The 27,444-nt window shown below is 42.0% G+C and overlaps 1 protein-coding gene across 3 annotated transcripts in view; it reads right to left on the bottom strand.

Moving 5' to 3' along the window:
* Positions 1 to 3,326, bottom strand: part of gpc6 (glypican 6) — a 954,464-nt gene extending 951,138 nt beyond the window's left edge. The window contains exon 1 of one of the 3 annotated variants that reach the window (XM_062977295.1): positions 2,539 to 3,326. In XM_062977295.1, the coding sequence (XP_062833365.1) occupies positions 2,539 to 2,707 (169 nt within the window). In that variant the 5' untranslated portion in view covers positions 2,708 to 3,326. The remainder of the gene's footprint in view (positions 1 to 2,538) is intronic. The other 2 variants (XM_008106861.3, XM_003218685.4) reach the window with 2 other exon arrangements.
* Between the last annotated feature and the right edge of the window lie 24,118 nt (positions 3,327 to 27,444).

Here is a 27,444-nt window from a genome sequence, read left to right as displayed (position 1 = left end):
ATTAATACATGCCAGTAAAGGAGCTAGCTATCAATTTCATTGTGTTACTCAGCCCTAAGGGAGGTAGGAGAGGAGCAAATCAGACTGAAATTTGACATGGATTGAGGTAGACTAGAGAGACCTTTCAATAGATGGCTTAATTCAGAGCTGGAAACTGACAGGCAGCAAGTTTCACTCTAGTAAACTAGAACAACTATCCCTTGTTCCTTTACACCCTCCCCTTCATGCACACACACCTCTTTCTCTTACACATGCTTTTTTGTTCTTAGTAAGCTTTACAAATTCAATGCTGGGAGGCTCTAACAGTTTCCAACTTCCTTTAAAAAATCTTGCCTCTTTCAGACGGGTATGGGTAGGTACACCTCCCTCATTTCAAGCCATATTGGGTGAGGATGATGGGCACTGTAGTCCAACACATAGGTGGGAAGGGGACAGAGAGTGAGGAAATATGGACTACAGCAATGTTCACAGAAACAGGCTACACACACTGACATGCTATGGTTTAAAGGAAAAAGAAGAAAAAACTAAATAGGTTTCTCATCTCCAAAGAGTTCTATCCTAGCTTTGTCAGGAGGGGATTTTTTTCATTGTATGTCACTATAGCTTTCAGGTGTGCAGCAACTGCAACCTATTAAAGAAAGGATAGCTTCACCTGAGGGAAAGAGGTTGCAGTTGCTGCACACCTGAAAGCTATAGTGTGAAATACAATGAAAAAATTTTCATTGTAAAGCATGCTTTACAGGTACCTAACGGGAGAGCCCGAATCCCACACAAAGCAGAGCACACCCTACTGGCACAAGGCAACTGCTAGCAACTCTTTTTACCTTGCCAGGTAGAATTAAAATAAGAATCATTTTCTAAACAATAGCCTTACCCTGAGAAAAGCCCACAACAGTGCCGCTCAATTAGTGCTGCTACCACATCCCCCCCCCCCTTTAAATTGAACCTGAAAGACATCTATCCGTTATGTGGGGCTCCAGACTGAAAGCCAATATTTTCCTTATCAGGCACCAAGGAGACCTTAGCTAAAGGTAAAGGTATCCCCTTGACATTAAGTCTAGTTGAGTCTGACTCTTGGGGGGGGGGGGGGGTTGATGCTCATCTCCATTTCTAAGCCGAAGAGCCAGCGTTGTCTGTAGACGCCTCCTAGGTCATGTGGCTGGCATGACTGCATAGTGCACAGTTACCTTTACCAGCCAAAGTGATACCTACTGATCTACTCACATTTGCATGTTTTTGAACTGCTAGGTTGACAGAAGCTGGAGCTAACAATGGGAGCTCACCCCGGTGTCATGTGGCCAGCATGACTGCATGGAGCGCTGTTACCTTCCTGACAAAGTGGTACCTATTGCTGTACTCACATTTGCCTTTTTGTGAACTGCTAGGTTAGCAGGAACTGGGGCTAACAATGGGAGCTCACCTCAGTGTCATGTGGCCAGCATGAATGCATGGAGTGCTGTTACCTTCCTGCCAAAGTAGTACCTATTACTGTACTCACATTTGCATGTTTTTGAACTGCTAGGTTAGCAGGAACTGGGGCTAACAATGGGAGCTCACCTCAGTGTCATGTGGCCAGCATGACTGCTTGGAGTGCTGTTACCTTCCTGCCAAAGTAGTACCTATTACTGTACTCACATTTGCATGTTTTTGAACTGCTAGGTTTGCAGGAACTGGGGCTAACAATGGGAGCTCACCTCAGTGTCATGTGGCCAGCATGATTGCATGGAGCGCTGTTACCTTCCTGCCGAAGTGGTACCTCTTGATCTATTCAAATTTGCATGTTTTTGAACTGCTAAGTTGACAAAAGCTGGGGCTAACAGCAGGAACTCACCCCGTCCGCAGATTCAAACCACTGACCTTCCAATCAGCAAGTTCTGCAGCTTAGTGGTTTAATCTGCTGCGCCATGAGACAACTTTAGCCCCGGAAAACTACATCACTGTAGAATGAATGCATGTTGGGACCACTTTAAACTCCCCTGGCTCAATGCTTTGGGGTCATGAGAGTTGTGCTTTGAAAAGGTCTTTAACCTGAGAGGGCAAAGGAGGACTTCAAGAATTCCCTCGCACTGAGCCAGGCCAGTTCAAGAATTGTGTGTAAACCGCATTGTGTAGATGTGTCCTAAGAGGGACTAGAAGCTAGTCGTGGCTTCACCTTTTCGGCTAAGGAGCGCCAATGATAAATCCCAGGACCCCATCGCATTGAGCTATATGGCAATCCAATCCTGGAAGGGACTAGGAACTTGCAGGGAAGAACTTCTCCTCTCACGTCGGTGAGAGGAAGGGAAGGATGAGCAAAGGGAAGCTCTAGGGATGCCCAACGGTACAATGAAGCAATTCATAAGCCTCAACTTCCCGGGCTTGAGAATAGGCGGCTGGTTTCCCGGAGGTGGAAAGGAAACGGATCCTGGCAAAGCGCGTGTTTCTTTCTCTCTCCAAGGGGGTGGCTGAAGCCAAGAGGGAGGCGAAGCCATGCCACGGCGGACCCCTTGCGCCACGTATATGCACACATCACCTCTTTCTCCCCCCGTCCCGCCTTACCTGCGATTTCCTGGTAGGGGATATTGACCAGGCTGAATCCTTTGGCTTTGTACGCCTCGCGCACCTCTCCGCAGCCGCGCGCCTTCACCTCCGCCGCCGCGGCCAGAAGCGAGAGCAGCAGCAGCGGCGGCAGCAGAGCCCAAAGCTGCGCCCCGATCCAAGGAACCATGGTGCAGCGCCCCCTTTTCGGAAAAGCACCCCGAGAGGCAGAAGGGGGCTGCCGCTGCCGGACCCCCTCCTTCCCTCCCTCCCTCCGTAAAATCCAATCCGCCTGCTTCTTCAGCCTCTTCCGACAGAGCCCACCCGAAAGGAGAAGAGCCCGGACAAAGTTTGAGAAGCCCACTGGGCAAGGGCGGCCGTGGAAGCCAGCATCGGTCTCACGCCTCCTCTCCCGGGCTGCCTCCTCCTCCTCCTCCTCCTCTTAAAAGTCCACACTGGTTTGGAGAGAGCCCGCCAAGCCCGGCCAAGCGCTCCCCGGCAGCCAACCCGCCGCGCCGCGCCTGGCTTGGGGGGCTGGTGGAGGGCTTGGCTGGCGCGGAGGCAGGCATCCAGGAAGGGCAGGGCTCGCCTTGAAGGGGAGCCGAGGGGAAAGCTCGGCAGAGAGGGAAGCACACAGCCAGCCAAGCAGCAGCAGCAGCAGCAGCCTCCTCCTGAAAAGCCGGAGCCGCGCGCACGCCGCGCGAGCGAGCCAGCCAGCCGGCGAGGGAGAAACGTGCTCCCCATTGCCTCTCCGAGGGACCAAGAGGAGCGGGAAGGAAAACCTGGGGTGGAATGGATTTTCCACCCCCTCCAAAAAAGGAGAATAATCTGGCAAGAAAAGAGGGGTCTATATACACACGCGCGCGACGCTTTCACGCAGCTCTCAACCAAAGCTGAAGAAGGCACAGCTCACCTGTGGATGGAAGGGGCTGCGAGGATTCAGGGGGGCACTTGGGGAATTGTAGGCCTTGGGCGCAGGCAGGACTGTAGCCAAGGGGGGGGGGGGGGGTTAGGGGTTCAACACCCACGCGGAAATTTTTCAGTTTTTTTAACTGGGGTTTACTCATGAGGGGGCCCCTGGCAGCACAGTGTGTTAAAGCACAGAGCTGCTGAACTTGCATCAAAAGGTCCCAGGTTCAAATCCCGGGAGTGGAATGAGCGCCCACTGTTAGCGCCAGCTCCTGCCAACCTAGCAATTCAAAAACATGCAAATGTGAGTAGATCAATAGGTACTGCTCCGGCGGGAAAGTAACAGCGCTCCATGCAGTCATGCCGGCCACACGACGTTGGAGGTGTCTATGAACAACGCCGGCTCTTCGGCTTAGAAATGGAGATGAGCACCAACCCCCAGAGCTGGACACGACTGGACTTAACGTCAGCGGAAACCTTTACCTTTACCTTACCTTACTAATGAATTTCAACTAGTTAACCAAATCCCTCTGAGTGTGCACTGAAGTTTATCTGTCTTGAGTGTCCACTGAAGTTTATCGATGGATTCTGATTTCTCAATTATTTTGCCTATGGAACTAGGTTAAGGTAAAGGTTTCCCCTGATGTTAAGTCCAGTCATGACTGACGCTAGGGGTTGGTGCTCATCTCCATTTCTAAGCCGAAGAGCCGGCGTTGTCCATAGACACCTCCAAGGTCATGTGGCCGGCATGACTGCATGGAGTGCCGTTACCGTCCCGCCGGAGCGGTACCTATTGATCTACTCACATTGGCATGTTTTCGAACTGCTAGGTTGGCAGAAGCTGGAGCAACAGCGGGCGCTCACTCCGCTCCCGGGATTTGAACCTGGGACCTTTTGGTCTGCAAGTTCAGCAGCTCAGTTCTTTAACACACTTCGCCATCGGGGCTCTTCCTATTCAAATTATCATGTTTTATTTTTATTATTATTATCCTTATCATTTCATTTTATTACATGTGATCCATAATATTGGGGAATTTTATAGGGGCACATGGAGGAAGAAGAGGTTGATGTTACAGGGAAGAAAAGAGCTCCCAGGATTTGAACCTGCAACCTTTCGGTCTGCAAATTAAGCAGCTCAGTGCAGGAGACCCGGTGGCAAAGTGTGTTAAAGCACTGAGCTGGAGACCGAAAGGTCCCACATGACCTTGGAGATGTCTATGGACAACGCCAGCTCTTATGGAACTACTCTTCATGATATGCTAAAAAAAATGTCCCCCCCTCCCCCCATTTTTTCTGGCTATGGCCTTGAATGCAGGGAACAAAAGGCTTCTGCCATCTTCTTCATGTGGCCATGTATTAGGATGTTCACACCAAGAAGGTGGCAGAAGGCACTTCACCAGTTGTGTTGGTTTCTCCAAGAGTGACTGGCCTCATGCACTGGATGATCATTATTCTCACAGCCACATGGCTGTCAAAAATCCCATTGGCTTTTTTAAGCTGCTGCATGATATTGTTGGCTCATGTTTAACTTGTTGTCCATGAGGACTCCAAGATCTTTTTCACACGTACTGCTGTCGAGCCAGGCATCCCCCATTCTGGATCTTTGCATTTCATTTTTTTCTGCCTAAGTGGAGTATCTTGCATTTGTCCCTGTTGAACTTTTTTTTTTTTTTTAGTTTCGGCCCATCTCTTTAATCATGACAGGTGCCGTCCCATTCCATTCTCTTTATCACAGTGATCAGAAGGCACAATAAGGTTTGTGCCTGGAGTGATGAGGCAATTGGAGAAGGGAGGGGGAGAGGAAGGGGCGAGTCTTCCCCTCCTCCCTTTTATGTCAGTTTGATACCCAGGCCAAAGCTACTCCTGGTGATGAGAAATTCACCACAACAAGAAAAAAGGAGGATAAGAGAGGCAGTTCAGTGGCACCAAACTAAGTTCCATGCCACTAGGTGATCAGGACTCCCATCTTCACAGTGGCTGAGGGGTTGCAATCTAACTCATCCCAGTAGCAATATGGCATTCACCATGCTGGATCAGCCCCAGGATAAGTGGGTCGTGTAGAATCACTTTTATTGTGGGGTGGGGGGAGGGAAGAAGGTGAACTTAAAATGTTAAGATGAAGTGCTCCCTGCTTCCACACAAGTCATAAGCTACCAGTGTGTATAGTCCTTACTTACAATGGGTCCTCCACATTTTCTGGAATTTAGGACACACAAGCACCAGCGAAACTAGAAAACTGTGATTAAAGAAATTGCCATTTTCCCCTAAACAAACACCTCTCTAGGAATTTCTGGATTTTCTAGCATGCCTGTATGATCAACTTCTACAGGAAACTGACTATAGAATAATATTAGAGGACCTGGATATTCCTAGAGAGGTGTTATCTCAAGGAATCTTTAGGTCCTCCAACATGACTGCAGGAGGTGCACTCTGAGCCCTACCATATGCACAATGGAGGACCTTCTTACAGTGACACTTGAGGCACTCAAAGTGGCCAGCTTCTGGTCAAAGGAAATCTTGTAAATGCCAAGTTTTAAAACTTTCTTTGTGGTTTTTTATACATTAAAACTGTACTCTCAATTTGCTTCTGACACAATAAATAAATACTGGAGGTGGTCACAATAGAGAACCTAGAGATTCCTAGAGAGATCAATCTGTGAATGACAAATCCCCAAAAGTCAAAACCACTAATGTGGAGGAATAACTGTACATATATTTAAAGTAGATTATGAAGACATTGAAATAATTTAAGATATTCTATAACTTGAATAAGTCATTAATCAGAATGTAGACTGTAGTTAAAAAATGAGTAGAAGACTAGGGCTGTGTCTACACTAGATGAAACAAACCAGAATAATCTACTCCATAGAGATGCCTCAGATCTACTACAGAAGGTCCACACATACTGGTGAGGAAATGCCCTGAAGATGTTTTGCAATTTAAATGCTCAGGCTGATAGCACAATAGGACCAATGCCATGTACTCCTAGGGGACTGCTGATTCACCAGTCAAAAACAACTCCCTGGAAGAGTCCAGCTGGAAATGTCACTTTCAGTGAGGTCAAAACAAGGTACTAAGCCATGTGATTATCAGCGATGACTTGACAGCAAGCCTTTGCCAGGTAGCTGCTTCCAGCCAGCAAGACAGCAGTGGCTCTTTTTGACACGTGGATCCAACCAATCCAGTTGTTCAGACATAAAAAAAAACCCACCAGGGGTCACTTTGAAGTTTCCTGGAAACTCCAGAGTAACCTGTCGTTCTTCTTGTGATGGATTAAAGGCTTGAAACAGCACTTCTGCTGAGGAATGGGGCATATATCATCTGAACATTTCACAGTTAGTTTAAACTGAGAACGTGTTATTTGGCTCATGTAGATACAAGGTAAGTCCCGGAAGATCAGCTATGAAAAAACTAGGTGAAGTTCTGAAATGTAAAGATGGATGCCAGACTGTATCCTCCCTAGAAGTCAAAATGACTAATCTGCGACTATCATATTTTGGTCATATCATGAGAAGAGATTATTCATGTTGGTAAGGTAGAAAGCAGTAGACAAAGAGGAAGATTATATTCTAGATGGATAAAACCATTCAAAGGAGCCACAACCCTGAGTCTGCAAGACCTGAACAGGGCTGCTGAGGGTAATGTGACTTGGACTCTTTCACTGTGTCACTGTAAGTTAAAGCCAACTTGATGGCAGTTAATAGAAACAAAGTGAAGTTATCACTGAGGAGGGTGGTGGTAGTTCTTGACAAGATTTGTTCAAGGAATATTGGCTTTTTCTGAGAAAGTGTGACATGCCTGTAGTCACCCAGAGGGCTTCCATAGCCCCCAGGATTCATATCAAAGTCTCCAAAGTCATAGCCCAATGCTCAGTCCACTACACTATACTGACTCTCTTGTGTCATATATGTTAAGTTCATTTAAATCCTAGTACTATGCAGCCAGGCAGCACAAGGAGACATAATGAGGACATTGGCAGCCAATAAGAATTCTGCCCCCCAATTAAAATTTCGCCCAATCTTCAAATTTCTAGCATCTCACTAACTTTAATCTTAAATTGAGCATATAGAAATACAATGTTTGGAACCACTGAAAGGAAGCAAGCAAAGTTTAATAGAAAATATAATATGAAATTATATTCCAATGAAGTTGGAATATAATGATAAAACTATTTATTTGTGAGATACAGTAGAGTCTCACTTATCCAACATAAACGGGCCGGCAGAATGTTGGATAAGGGAATATGTTGGATAATAAGGAGGCATTAAGGAAAAGCCTATTAAACATCAAATTAGGTTATGGTTTTACAAATTAAGCACCAATACATCAAGTTATACAACACATTTGACAGAAAAAGTAGTTCAATACACAGTAATGCTATGTAGTAATGACTATTTACTAATTTAGCACCAAAATATCACGATGTATTGAAAACATTGACTACAAAAATGCGTTGGATAATCCAGAACGTTGGATAAGCGAGTGTTGGATAAGTGAGACTTTACTGTAATATCTCTCTAAGGCCCTCTGCTCAACATCAAGCAGAAGAAGGGCATAGAGTTGTGCTTTCTGTGTTTTCTGTGCAAGACAACCACACAAAAATTTTGGACCAAATAAATCCATAATTGCAAGTATGCTTCCAAAACCATATGATTTTCAAAAATATCTTGCAGTAGGAGGAAAATTTTAATATTATTTGTTGCATTGTTCAAGAACTTAGATTGCTATAAAGTGCACAAAGCAGTAATGCCATGTTATTGGCGAAAAAGGGAAGAGTTGCAAATGGCTATTTTTAATTAGCACAACTAAAGTTTTGGCACAGTGTTGAGCACAAGGAGGTAGCAAAATAAATCTAATTCAATATATTATGTAGTGGTTGAATCAAACAAGAGGATTTGTTTCAATATATTTTATATCGAATGGAGGGAAGGAAGACAGGAAACATGAGGAAATTCTCAAAATGAAAAAGAAAAGCAAAATAAAAAGCTGGATTTCTTTTCTTTTTTTTAAATGCTTCACCAATTCCCACTGAAGTAATCAATACATCAACCATGGCATCATAGAGTTACAAAGTTTATCAAATGGGCTATTCTTAGAAACTAATTTTTGGATCTACATTTTTAGATGGAAGGGTTTTGTGGTAGAAATTACAAGGCACTTGGCTGGTAGTCTGATTCTTCCTAGTTAAAAAAAATTGTGTGTGTGTTTGAGGATTACTAGTTGAAAGAATCTTATGAATCCCTTGCAAAATTCAATGAATGAAGCAGAATGGTATGATCATAGACTCATCTAGAACCACTGACAGTCGCTTGACCATTTCCTAACCTGATAGAGTAATCAGCAATGATATGGGAAAATACAATTTTTTTAAAGACTTGCTCCTGGAAACCTCTTAAATGTACCCTCCTTACCTTTATGGATATGCACAATTACGATGTTTCCCTACAATCATTTTCTGTTGTTCTGACATTGTCCATTATCCCAGCTACTTAGGAATTGTATAGAGATGACATCACATCCATCTCTATATAAGAGAGATGACACCACATCTTTATGCAGTCAGTCAGGTTTGGTTGTATAGCATTATCACAGCATTATCACCAAAGAACATTACAATCATTGTGGGGAGAAAATGGCTATACAATTGGGCAATTTTCCCTTTCATCCCATCTTGTGTGACAGCACAAAATTGCCAGTCTTCGCAACACAGTATAAGAAGTCAAGGAGTCTCACTTGTTCCCTGGACAACATGGAGACACACTTATTTCCCTTGCCACAACTGATGAATAGTAAGCTCATCTCAGAAACCTCTGCCCTCACTCCCCAGAAAATGCTCTGAAAGGGGGCACTGTTTTTCACAGCTCATTAAAGCAAAGCTATGAAGTCAGAATGGCATTTTCAGTCGGTTCCACTATGATATGATGTTATAATATTGATGTGCGGAAGGAAGGATTTATATTGCAAAGAAACTCTACCTACTCTACTTGCAGAGACAACTGGAATCCCTTCTGATGTCTTATTCCAATTTGCCCCATAGGAGAATTGCAATCATAGGAGGTCGCATGGAGTTAACTACTGTACAGTTTGCAACACTCATTCCATGCTCAATTGGCTCCTGGAATGAGAAATCCAGTCTGTTATACAGAAAGCTTAGTTTATGAGAACCTTTGAAGCAGGTTGAGCATTGAGCAAGAAAAACCATGGAGCTCTGAAATGTTTGCTCAAAGGAACACATAGCGTTGGTATACGCCCAAACAGTCCAGCCAGATGGATCATCTGGAAATGCTCACTCTCATCCTCAGAGCCAACAGGCTGCAGGAAAAAGGAGCCTCTGCCCCCTTTCTCTGAGAAGGAGGATTCTTGGGGAGCAAAAGGCCTGCCAGTACTAACAATCCAGGCTAGGGTTTGGGCAAAGAGCCACGTTCATTCTAAAGGGAGAGCTGAGCTGGCACCTTGCCTCTTGGCCAAAGCAAAACCCAGCCTGAGAGGCAGTCAACACCTGTGCTGGCCTCTTTCCCTGATTCCCCACAGACAGCCCTGTGTCATAACTTCAGAAAGAGAAGGGATAGAAACAAGACGGGAGACTGTGGAGACACTGTTTTCATCCCTTTGTTGGCTAAGAAGTACCACATTCTTACTTTCCCTCCCTGTTCTTGTTTTCAAAGATATATTACCAGGAGTGATCACACATAATTTTACAAAACAGAGTTGCAAATTGCCATAGAAGTTTATAGTGCATTGCTTTATTTGTCCATTTAAACACTCCCCTGTTGTGGATTGAGCAAAAGCAGCTGAAGCTTGAAGAGGGGAAGGGGGGTGTTATAATGTATGCTGTCAAAAAACAGTTCCATTTTCCCAGTTCCATGTGACAAGGAGGAATATGCAGTAGGCAGCCATATGAAGAGTGATCAGGATATGACACAGCCAAGCCCATAGCCAGGATTTTGATTTTTTTTGGGAGGGGGTGAGTCTGAGTGAAAGGGGATCTACCCTAGCAAACCTTTTGTATCGTTATCCTAATACCCCCATTCATACGGGATATATTGAACATGGTGATCAGATCATAACATAACATAACATAACAGTTTAAATAATACCAGTAAGGCCTTCTCACGGACCACCCTGAGAATTTCATCGGGGGGGGGGGGGCTGAAGCCCCTCAACCCCCCCCCCCCCAGCTAAATGTTTGGACACAGCTATAGGACAGCTACTAATGGGTGGGTGAAAAGATTCAGCATTTTTGCTAGGAGAGTGCAAGAGGCTAGTGCAAAGTGAGTATAGAGTGAAAAGAGGAGTAACTATACTGGATGCACTAGTAGGGAAATAGGGAGAGAAACCTATCTTTTATTGATTCAGGAAATCCATCCAAGGATAGGAAAGAAGATAAAGAAACTACGGTAGGCTTAGTTATAGGAGCCCCTAAAGCCGTCTTTTATGCAGGGTGACCACCATAAGTGGGGATGAGACTTCATGAGGTTGCCTCTTTCCCTAATACTGGGAATGAAGAGATGATTTTTCATAAAGAAGGAGGAGCAGATCTCAACATTAAAAAGGAAGCAAAGGGGCTAGGCTATTAAGCTCCATTCTAAGAAAAGACAGAGGGGAAAATACCACAGACCACATTCCCCTCTTGATGGTTTCCTGATACATACATTGCTGCCTATTACTTCCAATAGGTGTGCTCTGGTAAGGAGCCACCTATCAAGAGCTCCCAGCTCTTCTTTTCTTTTCTGCCTGTCTGATCATATGACGATTTATTATGGGCCAGAAAAGGGAAGAAACATATGAGGTGAAAGAGCAATGTCTGCCACCTCTTTGCTCACTGATTCTTTAGTTGGCAATTGAGAAAAAATGAACAGCCAACAGAAATACAATAAAAAAGAGGTGATGAAATTTTTTAGGTCAGGGATTGGGAAACAGTGGCCCTTCAGAGGTTGAAGGACAAGAGTTCCCATCATCCTGACATATGCCATGCTGGTTGGCAGCTGACAATGGATTTAGATCCCAACAGCATTGAAAAAATTCAAAGTTTCTCCACTCCACCTATGGCTATTCTTGCCTAAGGAACCAGACCAGGGATCCTCAAAATCTTCACGGTCCCTCAGACTGTTGGGGGTCGGACTATGATGAAATAGTCCAAAATTAGGATTGTTGTTGCGTGCCTTCAAGTCGTTTCAGACTTAGGTCGACCCTAAGTATAAAGTTTAGAACAGGAGCCAAGTAAATGACCTTGGAGGGCCACATCCGGCCCACGGGCCTTAGTTCAGGGACCCCTGAACCAGACTGTGAACCCTGGTGATGGCTGTTTGTGCTGAAAGTACACTGAAATGCTGGTGCACAGTATGCTTCCTTTTTAAAGTCCTGCACCTTTGTTTTGTGTTTTCTAGTTCTTAGTGAGCTGTTTATTTCTATATTTAAGAGTATTGGATGGTACAACCTGACTCCAGAGCATATGTATGTAAAGATTTTGTACATGGCAAAAAAAGTGCACTGCTTTCTCTTTATTTGCTTCCTTCCTTCATTACCTATGCTGTTAAATATGTTTAAATTGCAGCTGTTATAGAATTCTTCAAATAATGGATCCTTTCACCTCAAACTCTTGTTCAATGAAATCTTTATACATTGTCTTGTATTTCTTTTCTCTAGCTAGAGAGAGGAGGAGGAGAGTATGACTGATATGGATTTTAAGAAGTAATTTAAATTTTAGTCCTAGCACAGAGTTCTTCCCATTCCTCTAACAGTGTTCCTTAAGAAAAAAAGTTAGCAAATAATAATGTTCCTGATTGCTCATCCTACCCACACAGCATTTGACATAACCTTTTTGTCTTTAATATTCATCAAAAAATTTATGTGCTCACAGAAATGAATTAAAATGGAACTCAGAAGAATGAAGGAAGATTAATATGAGTGTTTTTGACATAATGATGTAAAAATACCTCAGAGTGTGCTCATCAAATGGTGGATAGCAATCTGTATGAAAATATGGGCAAAGTTGCCTGCAATCTTTACCAACATATTTGTTCTCCACTTTACTTTTCTCTGCTATACCATTGTACCCGTGTCATCTTATTTTCAGTTTTACTTGTAACATTTCTTAAGTCTAGACTCTGAATGAAGATCTGAATGATAGCTAAGAGTGTCAAAAAGGCACTTGATGTCCTAAAGCACATAGAAATGGTGCTATTCACTTATAATTTTTTTTGACAAAAGACAGGTTTTGATTTGTTTTATTGTTAATTTTATAAGAATTCTCTTCTGCTTGCACTTTCTCCAACCAAAGTAGCCTTTGTTAGAGCCTAGCATCATGGGTTTATGCATACATTCTGAGTGATGGAAAATATTTGGAAAGATCAATTTATTCAAGCCAATTCTTGAAGATAAGACAGAGCATGTTGTTCTTTCTAGACTTTCAATCAAAGAAGTGCAGCATCAATGCCCAATAAGTGAAGTTACGCATAGCCCATATGGCATTGTGTTGCAGAAGTTAATATAGATTGCGTTGGACAATCTAGCTTGAAATGACAGGTTCAACAATAACTTGGTCCTGTTTGCACACATAATATAGGCTTCACAGACCTTTCCTCTGTATAACCATTTCATGTAATACAGAAGGGATTGTGGTACAGAAGGGATTGGAACGAGACCAATTGAAACAGTAGGATTTATTTATTTGTTGATTCATGATTCAGCAACTGATTCATTATTCTCATCAAGTGGGACTAACCCACAGGGGCCCTGTCTACACCATTGAATTGTTTGAACAGAGTCTTTATATTTGACCCCGTATCTGCAGGAAAGATATCCACAATATGTTGAAAAATATGTCATCTCTAAGCATTTTATAGGTTTCTAGAGCCTGTGACATGGTTCTATAGTATTCTTGGAGCAGAAATCCTTGATCTCAATAGGGTTTGCTGTTATCCACATTTTTGCATATCCACACAAGGTCCGATAATATATCTGTTACAGATACGAGGTTATAATGTATATATGAACTATTATCATATAGATTTTCCACATATTAGTAGGAACTTTGTCACAGACAGAACGCCACCAGATAAGGTTCAACACAGTTTATTAAGGATACAGAACCAAAAATGCCCGTAAAAGACAAAGGGCTAGGCAAAGACTCGCCTTCAATATGAAAAGACACTAAAAAACAGTTCAAAAGATAAACCGGATTAAACTCCCGTTTAAACCAAAAATGCTTACTTCAGCCTGGCTCTTAAAACAAACAAAAACTGGTAAACTAAGATTCAATGAAACGTAAATAACTGGCAGCAGATTACTCTCTGCTACTCAACAGCTGTGGTTGATTAACTAAGTTGTTACTCCTCCGTGCAGCAAGCGAACTCCGGGTCCAAACACATCAATCAGGGCAGAAGCAGTCAGCGGGGTCCCAATCCGGTCCAAGGTCGAAGGCCACGTACAGACGTCTTTAGTTCACCAGTTCCACCGATAATCACAGAAGGGATAGTCCGAGGTCGTAGTCAGTCAGTCAGTCAGTCAGTCAGTCCAGCGTCAATCCAGAGTAGGCAATTAATGTCCGTCAAAAAGACGACGGAGGTCCAAGCTATTAAGATTAAACACAAGTTGCACAGGAAAAGCCCACACAGTTCCTCCCGCCGTCTATGCCCAGTGTCCTTGGTAACTTACGTATTCAGCAAACGAATCACACCCGTCTTCAGGAAATTCCCAACAAGAGCTCAAGCGTTCGTCCAGATTACCTTGCCCAATGCAATTAGCCCTGGATTCTAAACCCCATTTTATGCCAGTTTACAACTCCTCATCGCTGTCAGCTGTTACCCTAATTCCAGGTGCCTCATCATCATCCTCCTCATCAGAGCTAAAACACCTTTGACTACGCCCCACAGCATCCCCAGCTGTGGATCCCGTCCCATCCCTCCAGCTCGTCCACGGGTCTAATCCTGCAACCCCCCAGTCGCCTCCCATACTATCATTGCCGGTGGCACCCAAATCCTCCCTCCCACGAGTCCATTCCATATCATCCTCCTCTGAGCTAACCATCTCTTCCTCCATTCCCTCGGTAAAACCCTCAAAGGAGTCTTCGTCAGTTGGTTCTGCAAATAAGTCCCGCAGCCGTTTCCTTTCTCGCTCCTCAAGAGAGTCTGACTCCCGAGGAGTCTTACGACCTCGTCTCCCAGTATCGGAGCCATAAGGCTCAACCATAACAAACTTTGCTTTTCTACACATGTACAGATTTATTTAAATCTCAAATATCATGGGGCAGGCCTATGATGAGGCCCAGTAATACTATTGCTTCAAGCAGTAAATGTCAGACATGGAAGACAATTTTGCATTTGTGTTCACAGTGTACACTGGTTCAAGTACTGTAAACTCACAGTGATAAATGTGGAGTAAATACTGTGGATGCTATTAGGAAGGGAAAACATTATCATTTCAGAAAAACTATCGAAGCTGATTCTGAGTATTTAAATTTGGTTATAGAAACTCCTTAAAGCTAGCTTCCATGCCACAAAACTTCACAGGCAACAATGATTAAAGCTCCATGTTCTGCCTGCTTCCATCTGTGGGGGAGCTAAACATTGCAAGTACTAGTAATCTAGATAGATAGATGATAGAAGATAGATAGATAGATAGATAGATAGATAGATAGATAGATAGATAGATAGATAGATAGACAGACAGATCGGGTTGTTTTTGCCTTACTATTGCCCTCCTACACTAGCTCAGATTATTGCTATAGTGTCTTGAATTCTGCAGCCATCCCATTCTTTTCATGTACAAAACTGAGTGTGCAACACACCCTACTCAGCCCATTCCGTTGTTGTATTAAAGGATCCCATCTGCCTGTGCTGAACGAAGATCAGTTGTTGGTCCAGCTGGAGAGGGGGCCATTTTGTTCTTTGGCCCAAATAGAAAAATGTTTCAGTTGTCCTTGCCAAAGACATTTTATTCAAAACTATTCTGAAATTTAAACACCATCTCCTCATTGTTATTGTTTTTTCTGTAATGGGGGTGGAAGGTATAATCATAGCTTAATCTCGATTTTATGACACCTTTAGTTTTATCTTTCACTTTTCATCTGAATTCTAAAGCTTCAACTAAAAGACTAAAAATTAAGATCACAGTTCAAAAGACAGGCCATAGATTTGAAAAGGTTTCTAAATACTAAAGATATTAGTGACCTTTTTGAACAGGGTTCTCATAGTCAATACTCCTTATTTCTGCATGTGTGTCATTGCTAGAAAATCCAGAAAAGAGATAGCTACATTATCTAACAGGATATTTCAGTATGCCAGTCACAATTGACGTAAAGCTGATTTGCTTTGTATTTGAGCCAGAACAATGTAGAACTGAAAAGTGATTCAATTTAAGGCAATAAACCATTAAGTCTTTTTAAACATTCCATTAAAGCTTTATTCTTGACAGTTATAAAGACTATAGTGTGCAACTATATCCAAATTTAGAGATGAGAAAACACACAAAAATATTGTTCAGGATATGTTTTTTTTAAAAAAAAAATCTGAACACAGAACCTAGTTTTTGAATAATAATAGCTTGGCAGTGCATTTCAAAGTTTATGGGGACACTTTTTGTTCTTTGAAAAAGATCATTAAAGGGCTTAATATATTTTGTAAATTGCCACTGTAATGGTAACACTTACAAAGGATATAATTTGCTATCTGATTCTCATAATGAATGGAAGCCTAATGAATCATGCAAGCTCTAGCATTCAGTAAAAATACACAGCATCTTAATCGAAAGTGGATCATTAAATCAGGCAATGATTGGTTCCTGTTAAAACCGAGGTGTTATTCATATGGTACTCCAAATGTTGACACCCACCTAGCCTAATCAATTGTGAGGCACACTGTGAATGGTAGTCCAACGTTTGGATTACTGCAACGCGCTCTACGTGGGGCTGCCTTTGAAGATGGCCCAGAAGCTCCAATTAGTACAATGGGTGGCAGCCAGACTAATAACTGGGACGGCTTACAGGGAGCGTACCATCCCCCTGTTAAGCCAGCTCCACTGGCTGCCGATATGCTACCGAGCCCAATTTAAGGTGCTGGTTTTGATCTACAAAGCCCTAAACGGTTCTGGTCCAACTTACCTGTCCAAATGCATCTCCTTCTATCAGCCCACGAGAACCTTAAGATCGTCCAGGGAGGCCCTGCTCTCGATCCCACCTGCCTCACAAGTGTGGCTGGTGGGGACGAGAGACAGGGCCTTCTCGATGGTGGCTCCTCGGCTGTGGAACTCCCTCCCCAGTGACATCCGGCAGGCTCCATCCCTTCTGGGGTTTAGAAAGAAGTTGAAGACCTGGCTATGTGCGCAAGCGTTTAATGAATGAACTCAGTTAGCGTTGACATGGATTGGATTAAGGCTCTTGCACAAGGTCTGATGGATGACTGGCATATATATTCGCCGTTGCACTGTGTTAAATCTTTTATATATTGTATTTTACTATGTTATTTACTATTTTAATTGTTGTATTATTTTATTGTATTATGATATACTGGTAGTGATCCTGCCAGTTGTGTAAGCCACCCTGAGTCCCCTCGGGGAGAAGGGCGGGGTAGAAATATCGGAAATAAATAAATAAATAAACAGCATCTGGGTCACGACTGTGCATGTTCATGTCACTAAATGCTCAGGTATATGGTTGGTGTCCAACTGAACCATTGTGGTGATGCAACAACTTCTGTCAATGAAATGGAAATAAGATGGATTCCCACTATCATGCAAAATCCCTCTCCATGTGTTGTGGTAGACCTGTGAGTAACGTGAGTAAACAGCAGTATGGGTGCCCAGAAGGGAAAAAAGGGTTACTTGGGAGCAGGAATCTGATGATGAGCAGCAGAGAAAGAGGATCCGGGACATACTTACAGCACCTAAAGATGAGGAGTCATTTGAAGGATTCTCTGGGGATGATAATGTTGCAGACAGTAGTATGGGTGCCAGAAGGGGGAAAAGGGTTACTTGGGAGCAGGAATCTGATGATGAGCAGCAGAGAAAGAGGATCCGGGACATACTTACAGCACCTACAGATGAGGAGTCATTTGAGGGATTCTCTGGGGATGATGGGTCAATGAGTGAAGGAGAAGAAGGAGACAACATGGATTGGACTAAGATAGGAGAAGTGCAAGCTATTTATGAGGCACCAACAACTAGTGATACCTTTATGGGGTTCTCTGGGGATGAAGACTGGCAATCAGGGGATCCAACTGAGTCTTGGGGGATCTAAGTCTTGACAGGAGATGGAGGAATTGGAGGGAAAGGCAAAGGAATTCACGTGAAGAGTTGGGAGCAGCTGCAGGGGATAATGATGGGGTGGTGGTCAGTTCATCTTCTGATGATGGTTTGTAGATAAAAGTGGGCTCAGGGGTGAGGGGTCTTTGCTGAAGGCAAAGTGTTGATGTGCGTTTGTGTGCTGGGTGCTGTGTATTGGTAAAGATTCTTGTAGACTTGCTGCTGCCTGTTTCGTGTTTGGTGTTGGATTCGGATCTGCAGTTTGGACCTAGACCAGTTTGGCTAAAGACTCTGCTTCTGCAGGACACTGGAGCAAAGCTGTTTTGGATTTCTCCCGCTTCGACCCTGGACTTCGGCTGATGACGCTTCTCTTCCTGCGACTCCTTTTGTTAACCATTTGTGTACTGTGCCTTTTTGTTTTGCCCCAGAACGCTTTGTTTGACTTGTTGCTCTTTTCATCCAGTTAATCTCTTTGCACCCAGTTAATTTCTGTTTACCTTTTGGACCAAGTCTGGTTTGGTTTTTTGAGTTTTGACCAGTGGAACTGCATTTTAGTTTCTCTGCGTTCCTTTTCTTTTGTTTTAATAAACTCTGTTTTGAAGCCACTTTTAAGTCTGGCCCTTTAAGGCATCTGTGATTCCAACACCATGTCTCCTAAAAAATTCTTCAGTGTATCAGAAAATCTTCTGAGTAGACATTGGGGAATTGGAATGAGGTCTGTAGAGACAAAGAAACAAGCACTATGTAAGTTGAAGCCCACTCATGTTATGTTGAACTTTGCAATGTAAGATTGTAGACTAGCATATACTAGCTCATTTCAACTGACTACTACCTTGGGTTCTTGCCTCTAAACTTAGGGAAATGATCCTGGTCATATTATTCACTCCTTCAGTGCCATACTGCATGTTCTGGCTCATACCAAATCATCAGGATCTGAGATGGGGATCTTTTCCATGAATGCTTCTGGATTGTTTTAACTTTAGAAATAACGCACTGTTTCTGCTCTACCACTCCACTATATACCTCGCCAATACTCTGCTACTTATTTTGACTTGACAGTGTTTAATGTTTTATATACAACACAATTTCTCCATGAATCTTTCCAAAACAACATTGATAAAAATTAAGTTAGTAAGCCTTACATGATCTGAGCAGCTAAGCTGTGGCATGGAAACCTCAGATCTCATTATGCATAAACAACAGTCACTGTTTACTTAATGTAAATGTACATATACTTAGAAAATAGCAGAGGTGTTAGGAAATCCTGTTAGTGAATTGTAAAGACAAGAATAAAGCAAACATATGCTACATAGTAATGTACAAATAGCCCTCAACTAATCTATGGACATCGAGAAACTGCCCAATTCTCATTTCCACATACTTAAGCCAACACGTAAATATGTAACAGAGTGTGAAATTTAAAGGCTATTTTAAGTGCATTTATTCTATTTTAATCTAGTTTTACCTTGATCCTCCCTGTATTATTTAACTGTTTTTTAAAAATATTTATATTTTGCTTTTTAAAACTATGACCAAAGTCAGCTGGAAAAGGTGGGATATTAAACAAGTAAATAATAATAATAATAATAATAATAATAATAATAATAATAATAATAATAATAATGCAGACTGTGCAAGGAAACCGACAAAACCATTGATCATATCCTCAGCTGCTGTAAGAAAATCGCACAGACTACAAACAGAGGCACAACTATGTGGCCCAAATGATTCATTGGAACTTATGCCTCAAGTACCACCTCCCAGCAGCAAAGAACTGGTGGGATCACAAACCTGCAAAAATATTGGAAAATGAGCACGCAAAGATACTGTGGGACTTCCAAATCCAGACTGACAAAGTTCTGGAACACAACACACCAGACATCACAGTTGTGGAAAAGAAAAAGGTTTGGATCATTGATGTCACCATACCAGGTGACAGTCGCATTGACGAAAAACAAGAGGAAAAACTCAGCCGCTATCAGGACCTCAAGATTGAACTTCAAAGACTCTGGTAGAAACCAGTGCAGGTGGTCCTGGTAGTGGTGCCGTGCCAAAAGATCTTAGCCGGCATTTGGAAACAATAGACATTGACAAAATTACGATCTGCCAACTGCAAAAGGCCATCCTACTGGGCTCTGCACGCATCATCTGAAAATACATCACATAGTACTAGACACTTGGGAAGTGTTCGACTTGTGATTTTGTGATAAGAAATCCAGCATATCTATCTTGTTTGCTGTGTCATACAATATTATAATAATAAGAAGGAGGAGGAGGAGGAGTTAAGGTGGCTGAGTGGGGTGGAATTTAGGCCATTTGTAGGGACTGAAGACAATACCAAACAAGGAAGAGCAAATGGACAGGTCACTGGGCAGCTGTTGGAGGCACTGGAGCTGACAGGCATTTGGGGGATCTGAGTGGAACCTTCTTCCTAAAGGTCCTCTTTTTTCCTCCCCATTATTTTCACACATGCACTCATTCTGGCACCATGTTTTAATTGTATTGTATTTTGTGTTTTAATTGTTCATTTTATTTTATTGTTGTGTTGATACTGTTTTTAGTTATTTATACTGGTTTTGACATGTCACATTTTGTTTCTGTTTTGGGCTTGGCCCCATGTTAGCCCCCCGAGTCCCTTCAGGGAGATGGTGGCGGGATAGAAAAATAAATTATTATTATTATTATTATTATTATTATTATTATTATTATTATTATCATTATTATTATTTTATTATGACACAGCAAACAAGATAGATATGCTGGATTTCGTATCACAAGTCGAACACTTCCCAAGTGTCTAGCACTATGTGATGTATTTTCGGATGCTGCGCGCCGATCCCAGTAGGGTGGCCTTTTGCAGTTGGCAGATCGTAATTTTGTCAATGTCTATTGTTTCCAAATGCCGGCTGAGATCTTCCAGACATTACCACAGACGTTACCACAATGTGTGACACTAACCTTAGGGGTGTGACTTAGGGGTGTGACATTCCAGACGTTACCACAATGTATGACACTAACCTTAGGGGTGTGACTTTATATAGATATTGTTAGAGACTAGCCCGGAGGGAAAGTAACGGAGAGAATTCCAGGAGAGCAATAAAACAAGCCTTTTATTGTTATCACAGCTGAGGATAAGGCAAACAGCCATTGGCACCCACTTTAGTGGGTCTGTACTATGCAAATGGCCATCGCAACATGTGTGTAGCAAACAAAGAATATATACCTCTGGCTTATCTAAAATTGACCAATGGTTGAGGGTCTTCCTCACGTTCCACACCTACTTGGCATAAATGATACCTGTGACCTCACTTGTTTACTCTGAGCTTTCTTCTCTCTTTGGAACAGCCCAAAGGCACCAGCCCACAGGTAGGGAGGGGCATATGCAGAGGCAAAGCTACATAGGCAAAAGTTTACTATTTTCTGGCTTATAGTCCCTTCAGTATCTGACATGTACACATAAGCATCTAAAACTAATCACTGCTTAAAAGTATTTTACATCTGAAATGTCTCTGAAAATATTTTTCTGATTTTTTTTTATAATTTTTCATTTTCTATTGCAAACCAATTAGAAATTGTTCATTTTGTAAGATTATAAATATTCAGTCCCCTCCTTCTTGTGTGTGCACATGCTTGTGTACACATGTATGTACACATCCACAAACATTTGAGGGAAACGGGTCTGGGACATGGGGCAAAGTGCAAAATTATTGCTACATCCCTCCTAAAAAGACAATGTAAAGGGAAAAAAAATAGGGGAGGGGGATTTATGCTGTTTCTATTGGTAATGCCAAGCTGCAGCCCAAAGAACTGTTGGAAAATTTCTCTGTCCCCTGGAGGAATTTGATGAAATAGTTCCCCGATATTCTCTGCTTGCAAATGATATCAATTAAATTTGAGGGCCCATTTGCATATGACTGCAATTTCAGCTCTCCAGTTTTGCAAGCATGGGTACTTCTCTGAATCTCTGGTGTAAATTTTAGCAAAGAAAAATGGCTCTGGAACAATACCGAACCATTTAACACCTATCTTAGATCCCCATGGGAGAAAGGGGAAAAACCTGATTGTTTTAGCAAGCATACTCCACACAGAGACACCACATCACATATACATCTTTACCCTGCCCTTGCTTCCTCTTTTGACTCTTTTCCGTAACAGTAGCCAAGACTAGAGTGTACAATTTTCTCCCCCAATTTGTATGGAAAATGCATAAGTGTTCCAGAGGGAATCCAAATTAATTATGCTTCCATTTTAGTTGTCTGCCAGCTCTGCACAAACTCAATAGCAGGGATTGATTCACAAGTAAAATTGAACAGGTTCCACACTGACTTCTCATAACAATTTTAATTGCCTGTTTTGCAGACAAATATGCATAAAGGCCTGTCTGTATCAGTTGAATTCACCTGTAAATTCAGTGAGGTAACCTGTCAGCTACTTCAAATCAAGGTTAGCAGCATTTGTAACTATATATTCACATGGTTTCTTATTCAGCACTATTCAAAATGTCTGTTTTTTGTAACTGGATATTTTATATCCCTTCAAGTTAGTACAGGTACAGTGAATAACCATAAATGTTATTTTTAATCCAGGACATTTTTCATCACTCACCAGCATCACCTTCCTGCTAAAATGATTGCTTCCTTTTAAAATTAGTGGATTCCCGGATTATACTATAAAATAAAACGTAAAAAAAAGACAAAATCCCAATTGTCCTTCAGCTGGTCGGGCCAGATTCCCTTTCAAATGGTTGTTTCTCCTTGTGTCTTTCAGAAAAGTCACATTGATTTTATATGAGAGCTGTCTGGGGATTCTGATCAAAAAAGTTATGCATTTCCTATCTAGGGAATAGCACTTCTGTGAATCAAACCTGTAGGCTGCATTCCCAGCGTTATTGAAGTGTCATCTAAGTAGATGGCACATAACAGTTGAAGCAAACTTCCATTTAGTTTTTCCCAAAGGCATAGGGAGGGAAATGACCAAACAAAGAAGAAACTGGAGCTCAGCATTGGAAGATGAGATTTCCCCCAAATATTAAAACTGACTTTCATTGTCTGCATTAATTTCATTGTCTCCATTTATTACTCCATTTAGTCTGTTGATGATGACCTTGACATGTTACCATTGTTGGATGAGTTCAGCAGTCTATGAGAGTATCAGCACATTCCTTTTAGAGATGCATTCAGAATAACAAATTACCCTATAGGCATTTACATTAATGTACATCATGGGCAAAGAGCCTTTGAACTTAGGGAATTCATCTCCCATAGCCCCTAAACATCAACCATGGTGAGTGGAACTAATGAGAATTGCAGGTCAAAATATCTGGCAAACTAAATGCATTGGATTGTTGTGTGTTTTCCGGGCTGAATGGCCATGTTCCAGAAGCATTCTCTCCTGATGTTTTGCCCACATCTATGGCAGGCATTCTCAGAGGTTGTGAGGTATATTGAAAAAAACTGAGCAAGGAAGTTTTATATATCTGTGGAAGATCCAGGGTGGTAGACGGAACTCTTGTCTATTGGAGGCCAGTGTGATTGTTTTAATTAATCACTTTGATTAGCATTAATAGCCTTGCCGGATTCATGTCCTGTCTTCTTCCTGCCTGGGGAGGAATCTTTTTTTTCAGAGGTGTTAGCTGCCCCTGATTGATTCATGTCTGGAATTTCTCTGTTGTTCCTTATTTACTGTTCTGCTTTTAGAGTTTGTTTTAATACTGGTAGCCAGATTTTGTTCATTTTCATGATTTCTTCCTGTCTGTTGAAATTGCCCACATAAATGCATTGGTTATATCTTGCTTGGATTATTGCAATGCACTCTACTTGGGGCTGATTTTGAAGAGTGTTCAGAAACTGCAGCTAGATTGTTAACTGAGGCTGATTACAAGGATCATAGAGCTCTCTGACTTCAATAGCTCCACTGGCTGGCTGTCTATTTCTGAGCACAGTTCAAAGTGTTGGTTATGATCTCGAAAGCCCTGCACATCTTAGATCTGGGATTTTTGACTAATAACATATCCTGATATGAGTCAGTCAGCCTCTGAAATTCACAAAAGAGACTCCTCTCTTTGCCATCATCTAAAAAGGTAAAGCTTTTCCCCTGACCTTAAGTCTAGTCGTGTCCAACTCTGGGGTTTGGTGCTTGTCCGTAGACACCACCAAGGTCATGTGGCCAGCATGACTGCATGGAACACCGTTACCTTCCTGCTGGAGCGGTACCTATTGATTTACTTGCATTTGAATGTTTTCAAACTGCTAGGTTGGCAGAAGATAGGGCTAACAGCGGGAGCTCTCCCTGCTCCCCTCGCTCCCCCCACTCAATATATCTACACTGCCATATAATGCATCTTGAACTGCATTATATGGTCAATGTAGACTCAAATAATACAGATTGAATTTCATTAAACTGGATTATATGAGTTTATATCGCCACATAATCCAGTTCAATCTCAGTATCACACATTCAGAATACACAAGATAGTGGATTACGCAAGATAGGATCTTTTCAGTGACTATGTTTAATCTTTGGAATACCCTCCCTAAGTAGATCAGAATCGCCCCCCCCCCCCCTTATTGCTTTCCTTCCACCCACAAACAAATGCTTTTTTATTCAGAGGGGTTTTAAGAATTGAAGGCTTGAAACAAAAGGGCTATAAGTGCTGTATTGTTTAAAACTGTAGTTTATTATTTTAAACATTTTTATAGTGTATACAGCTCCTGCCAACCTAGCAGTTCGAAAACATGCCAATGTGAGTAGATCAATAGGTACCGCTCCGGCAGGAAGGTAACGGTGCTCCATGCAGTCATGCCGGCCACATGACCTTGGAGGTGTTTACAAACAAGGTCAGCTCTTCGGCTTAGAAATGGAGATGAGCACCAACCCCCAGAGTCAGACATGACTGGACTTAACGTCAGGGGAAACCTTTACCTTTACCTTAAGCAGTTCTCATTGAACTTTTTCCCACTCATGAGGAGTGTGCCATATATTTTCTCCTAAATTTAATTGACTGGTCTTATTTGTACTGTTTCTACTGATTTATGTTGTATTTTATTGTTATTTTTATTGTTTACTTTTATAGAATAAATTTGCTCTCTCCGTCTTGTATGTCACTGTGTGCAAACTCCATTAGAAATGCTGCTTATACATTCTGTAAAATAAAGTTATAGCAGTGCTGGCAAGAAGAAATCCATACTATCAAGGCTATCTCTTGCTTTTTCAATATAACAGTAGTACGTGCCCAGATTTGTACAGATTTGTACATATTGATCTGGTTTTTAAAACTTATGTATCCAAAATGCAAAGAAAATCTTTCTTGAGCATCGTGCTGGACAAGTCTGGTGTCTAACAGACAATCACAGTTCAGGGAATGCTGTGAAGGCGGACCTATGAGATGTGGGGAAAGGATAGAAAACTGAAGTTTGTCTCTGATAGAAGGCAGATAGGGAAAACATTGAATTGCATAGAACTAGAGAAAAGCTATAACAGAGGGCTTGCCTCTACTGATAAAAATATCATACTGAACTTTGTAGCTGCTTCATTCCTGACACAGAACGTATGAATCTTTTAGCAGTGAAAATACTTCTTTTATGCTATAATGTAATACTCCAAAACTCAATTCCTGGGCTGCATCTACACTACTAAATGAATGCAGGTTGACACCACTTTAACTCCATGGCTCAATGCTAGGGAATCCTAGAAGTTGTAGTTTGGCAAGGCACCAGCACTCTTTGGCAAAGGTGGCTAAAGAACTTGTAAAAAAAAACAAAAAACAGCTCCCTTGATTCCACAGCATTGAGCCAAGAAATTGTGTCAAATTGCATTAATTCTACAGTGTAGATGCACCCTTGATCCAGAGTTTCCAGAAAATCCAATCTCTTGCTCTGTTTTGCCCACATAGATCAGAATGTTTTTAGGGGAGGGAAATGGGACAGACTGCTTGGTGACAAGTGTCACCATTTTTTAAAAACTTGTCCAGTGCTACTTTCTGGAATGTATGCTTTCTGATATTAACTACTACTACTACTAATAATAATAATAATAATAATAATAATAATAATAATAATAATGTATTTCCCACCTCTCCTCGTGGCTTGAAGTGGGTTAAGTAAAGGTAAAGGTTTCCTCTGACGTTAAGTCCAGTCATGTCCGACTCTGAGGGTTGGTGCTCATCTCCATTTCTAAGCTGAAGAACTGACGTTTTCCGTAGATACCTCCAAGGTCATGTGGCAGGCATGACTGCATGGAGCACCGTTACCTTTCCGCTGGAGCGGTACCTATTGATCTACTCACATTTGCATGTTTTCGAATTGCTAGGTTGGCAGAAGCTGGAGCTAACAGCAGGCGTTCACTCCACTCCCCGGATTCGAACCTGCGACCTTTCAGTCTGCAAGTTCAGCAGCTCAGCACTTTAACACATTGTGCCACTGGGGGCTGCTGAAGTGGGTTACAGCATAATTAAAAGACATGATCATTGTAAAAATTCTATAAATATGCATATTTCTATAAAATATACATATTAAAATACACAGAATAGAATTAAACACAAGATACAAGTTTAAAATTCATACTTAAAACTGGCTGGATCCAAGTATTTTTTTAATATAAAAAATAAGCAGTGGGACCTCCACTCAGTCTTCAGGTGAGCCCAGACACATTGCAAGGGGGGGGGATGCTTGCTTTGGGTTGTGCTGGGAAGTGGTGGAAGCGGGGAGGGTGGTCCCTAAATCTTTCTTTCTCTTCAGGGCTATCACCTCTACCTTCCCAACCAAATTTATTTATTATTTAATTTATTTATATCCTGCCCTTATCACCCTGAAGGGGACTCAGGGTGACTTACAACAAGGGCACAATTCAATGCTCTGAACACATATCAACATAAACAACATATACTTTAAAATTAAATAATTAAAACATGTCAATTAAAACAATTGCTTAAAATCACATAATCCGAAAACATATGTCAGGAGCCATTCTAGTTGACATCTGTATTTGTACATTATTGTACTGAGATAACAATTGTTGCATTAGGAATCATTGCAAACCAAAGTGAATGTTTAAATAGTTCAGAAGTCAAGGTGTGATCTAGTTGTGTACTGTATTAATAAACCTCTACGCATTTGTCCTTTTTTTTTTTTTTTTTTACAACTGCATCTGGCTGTTCCTGTTAAATTTCGACAGAGATCTGGTCATGCTTATCACAGTGAAACAACTAAGCAGCATTTCCACTGATCCATCTAGAAATCACCTCAAGTACTTTGTTCAGGGAGGAATCTTGAATGGAAAATGGACAAGGGAGTGTCAGGGCCCCCAGGTTTTAGAAATGTTAGACCAGCCTGGAGAAGGAATCTCTCACAAACATCTTTACTTAATTCCAAGTGTCATGTATTTATTACTAGCTTGGGGACCCAGTGGTGCCTAGGTCATTTGAGAAAGGCACAGTTTGTTTTGGGATGTTAGGAAATATCACTTAAGTTTGGTCCAGATCCGTCGTTGGCTGGGTTCAGTGCTGTCTGGATAAGGGCGAACTACAACTTCCAGATTCCCAGGGCAATCATCCCCAAAGCAGGCCTGCATGCAGAATTGGCCATGTTGGGTCTGTGTGCCAAATGTGGTCGACATCTGATGTCAGCAGGGTTTAGTACTTTCTGGATGCAATTGAACTATAACTCCCAAAATCAAGGTCCATTCTCCTAAACCCCTGCAGTATGTTTAGTTGGTCATGGGGCGTCTCTGTGGCAAGTTTGGTCCATATAAATCATTGGCTGATTCAGTGTTGTCTGGATAAGG

Source organism: Anolis carolinensis, chromosome 3 (assembly GCF_035594765.1).
Source record: "Anolis carolinensis isolate JA03-04 chromosome 3, rAnoCar3.1.pri, whole genome shotgun sequence".
NCBI lineage: Eukaryota > Metazoa > Chordata > Lepidosauria > Squamata > Dactyloidae > Anolis > Anolis carolinensis.
Note: the sequence above shows the minus strand (reverse complement) of the source record. Positions and strands in the feature narration are given on the sequence as shown.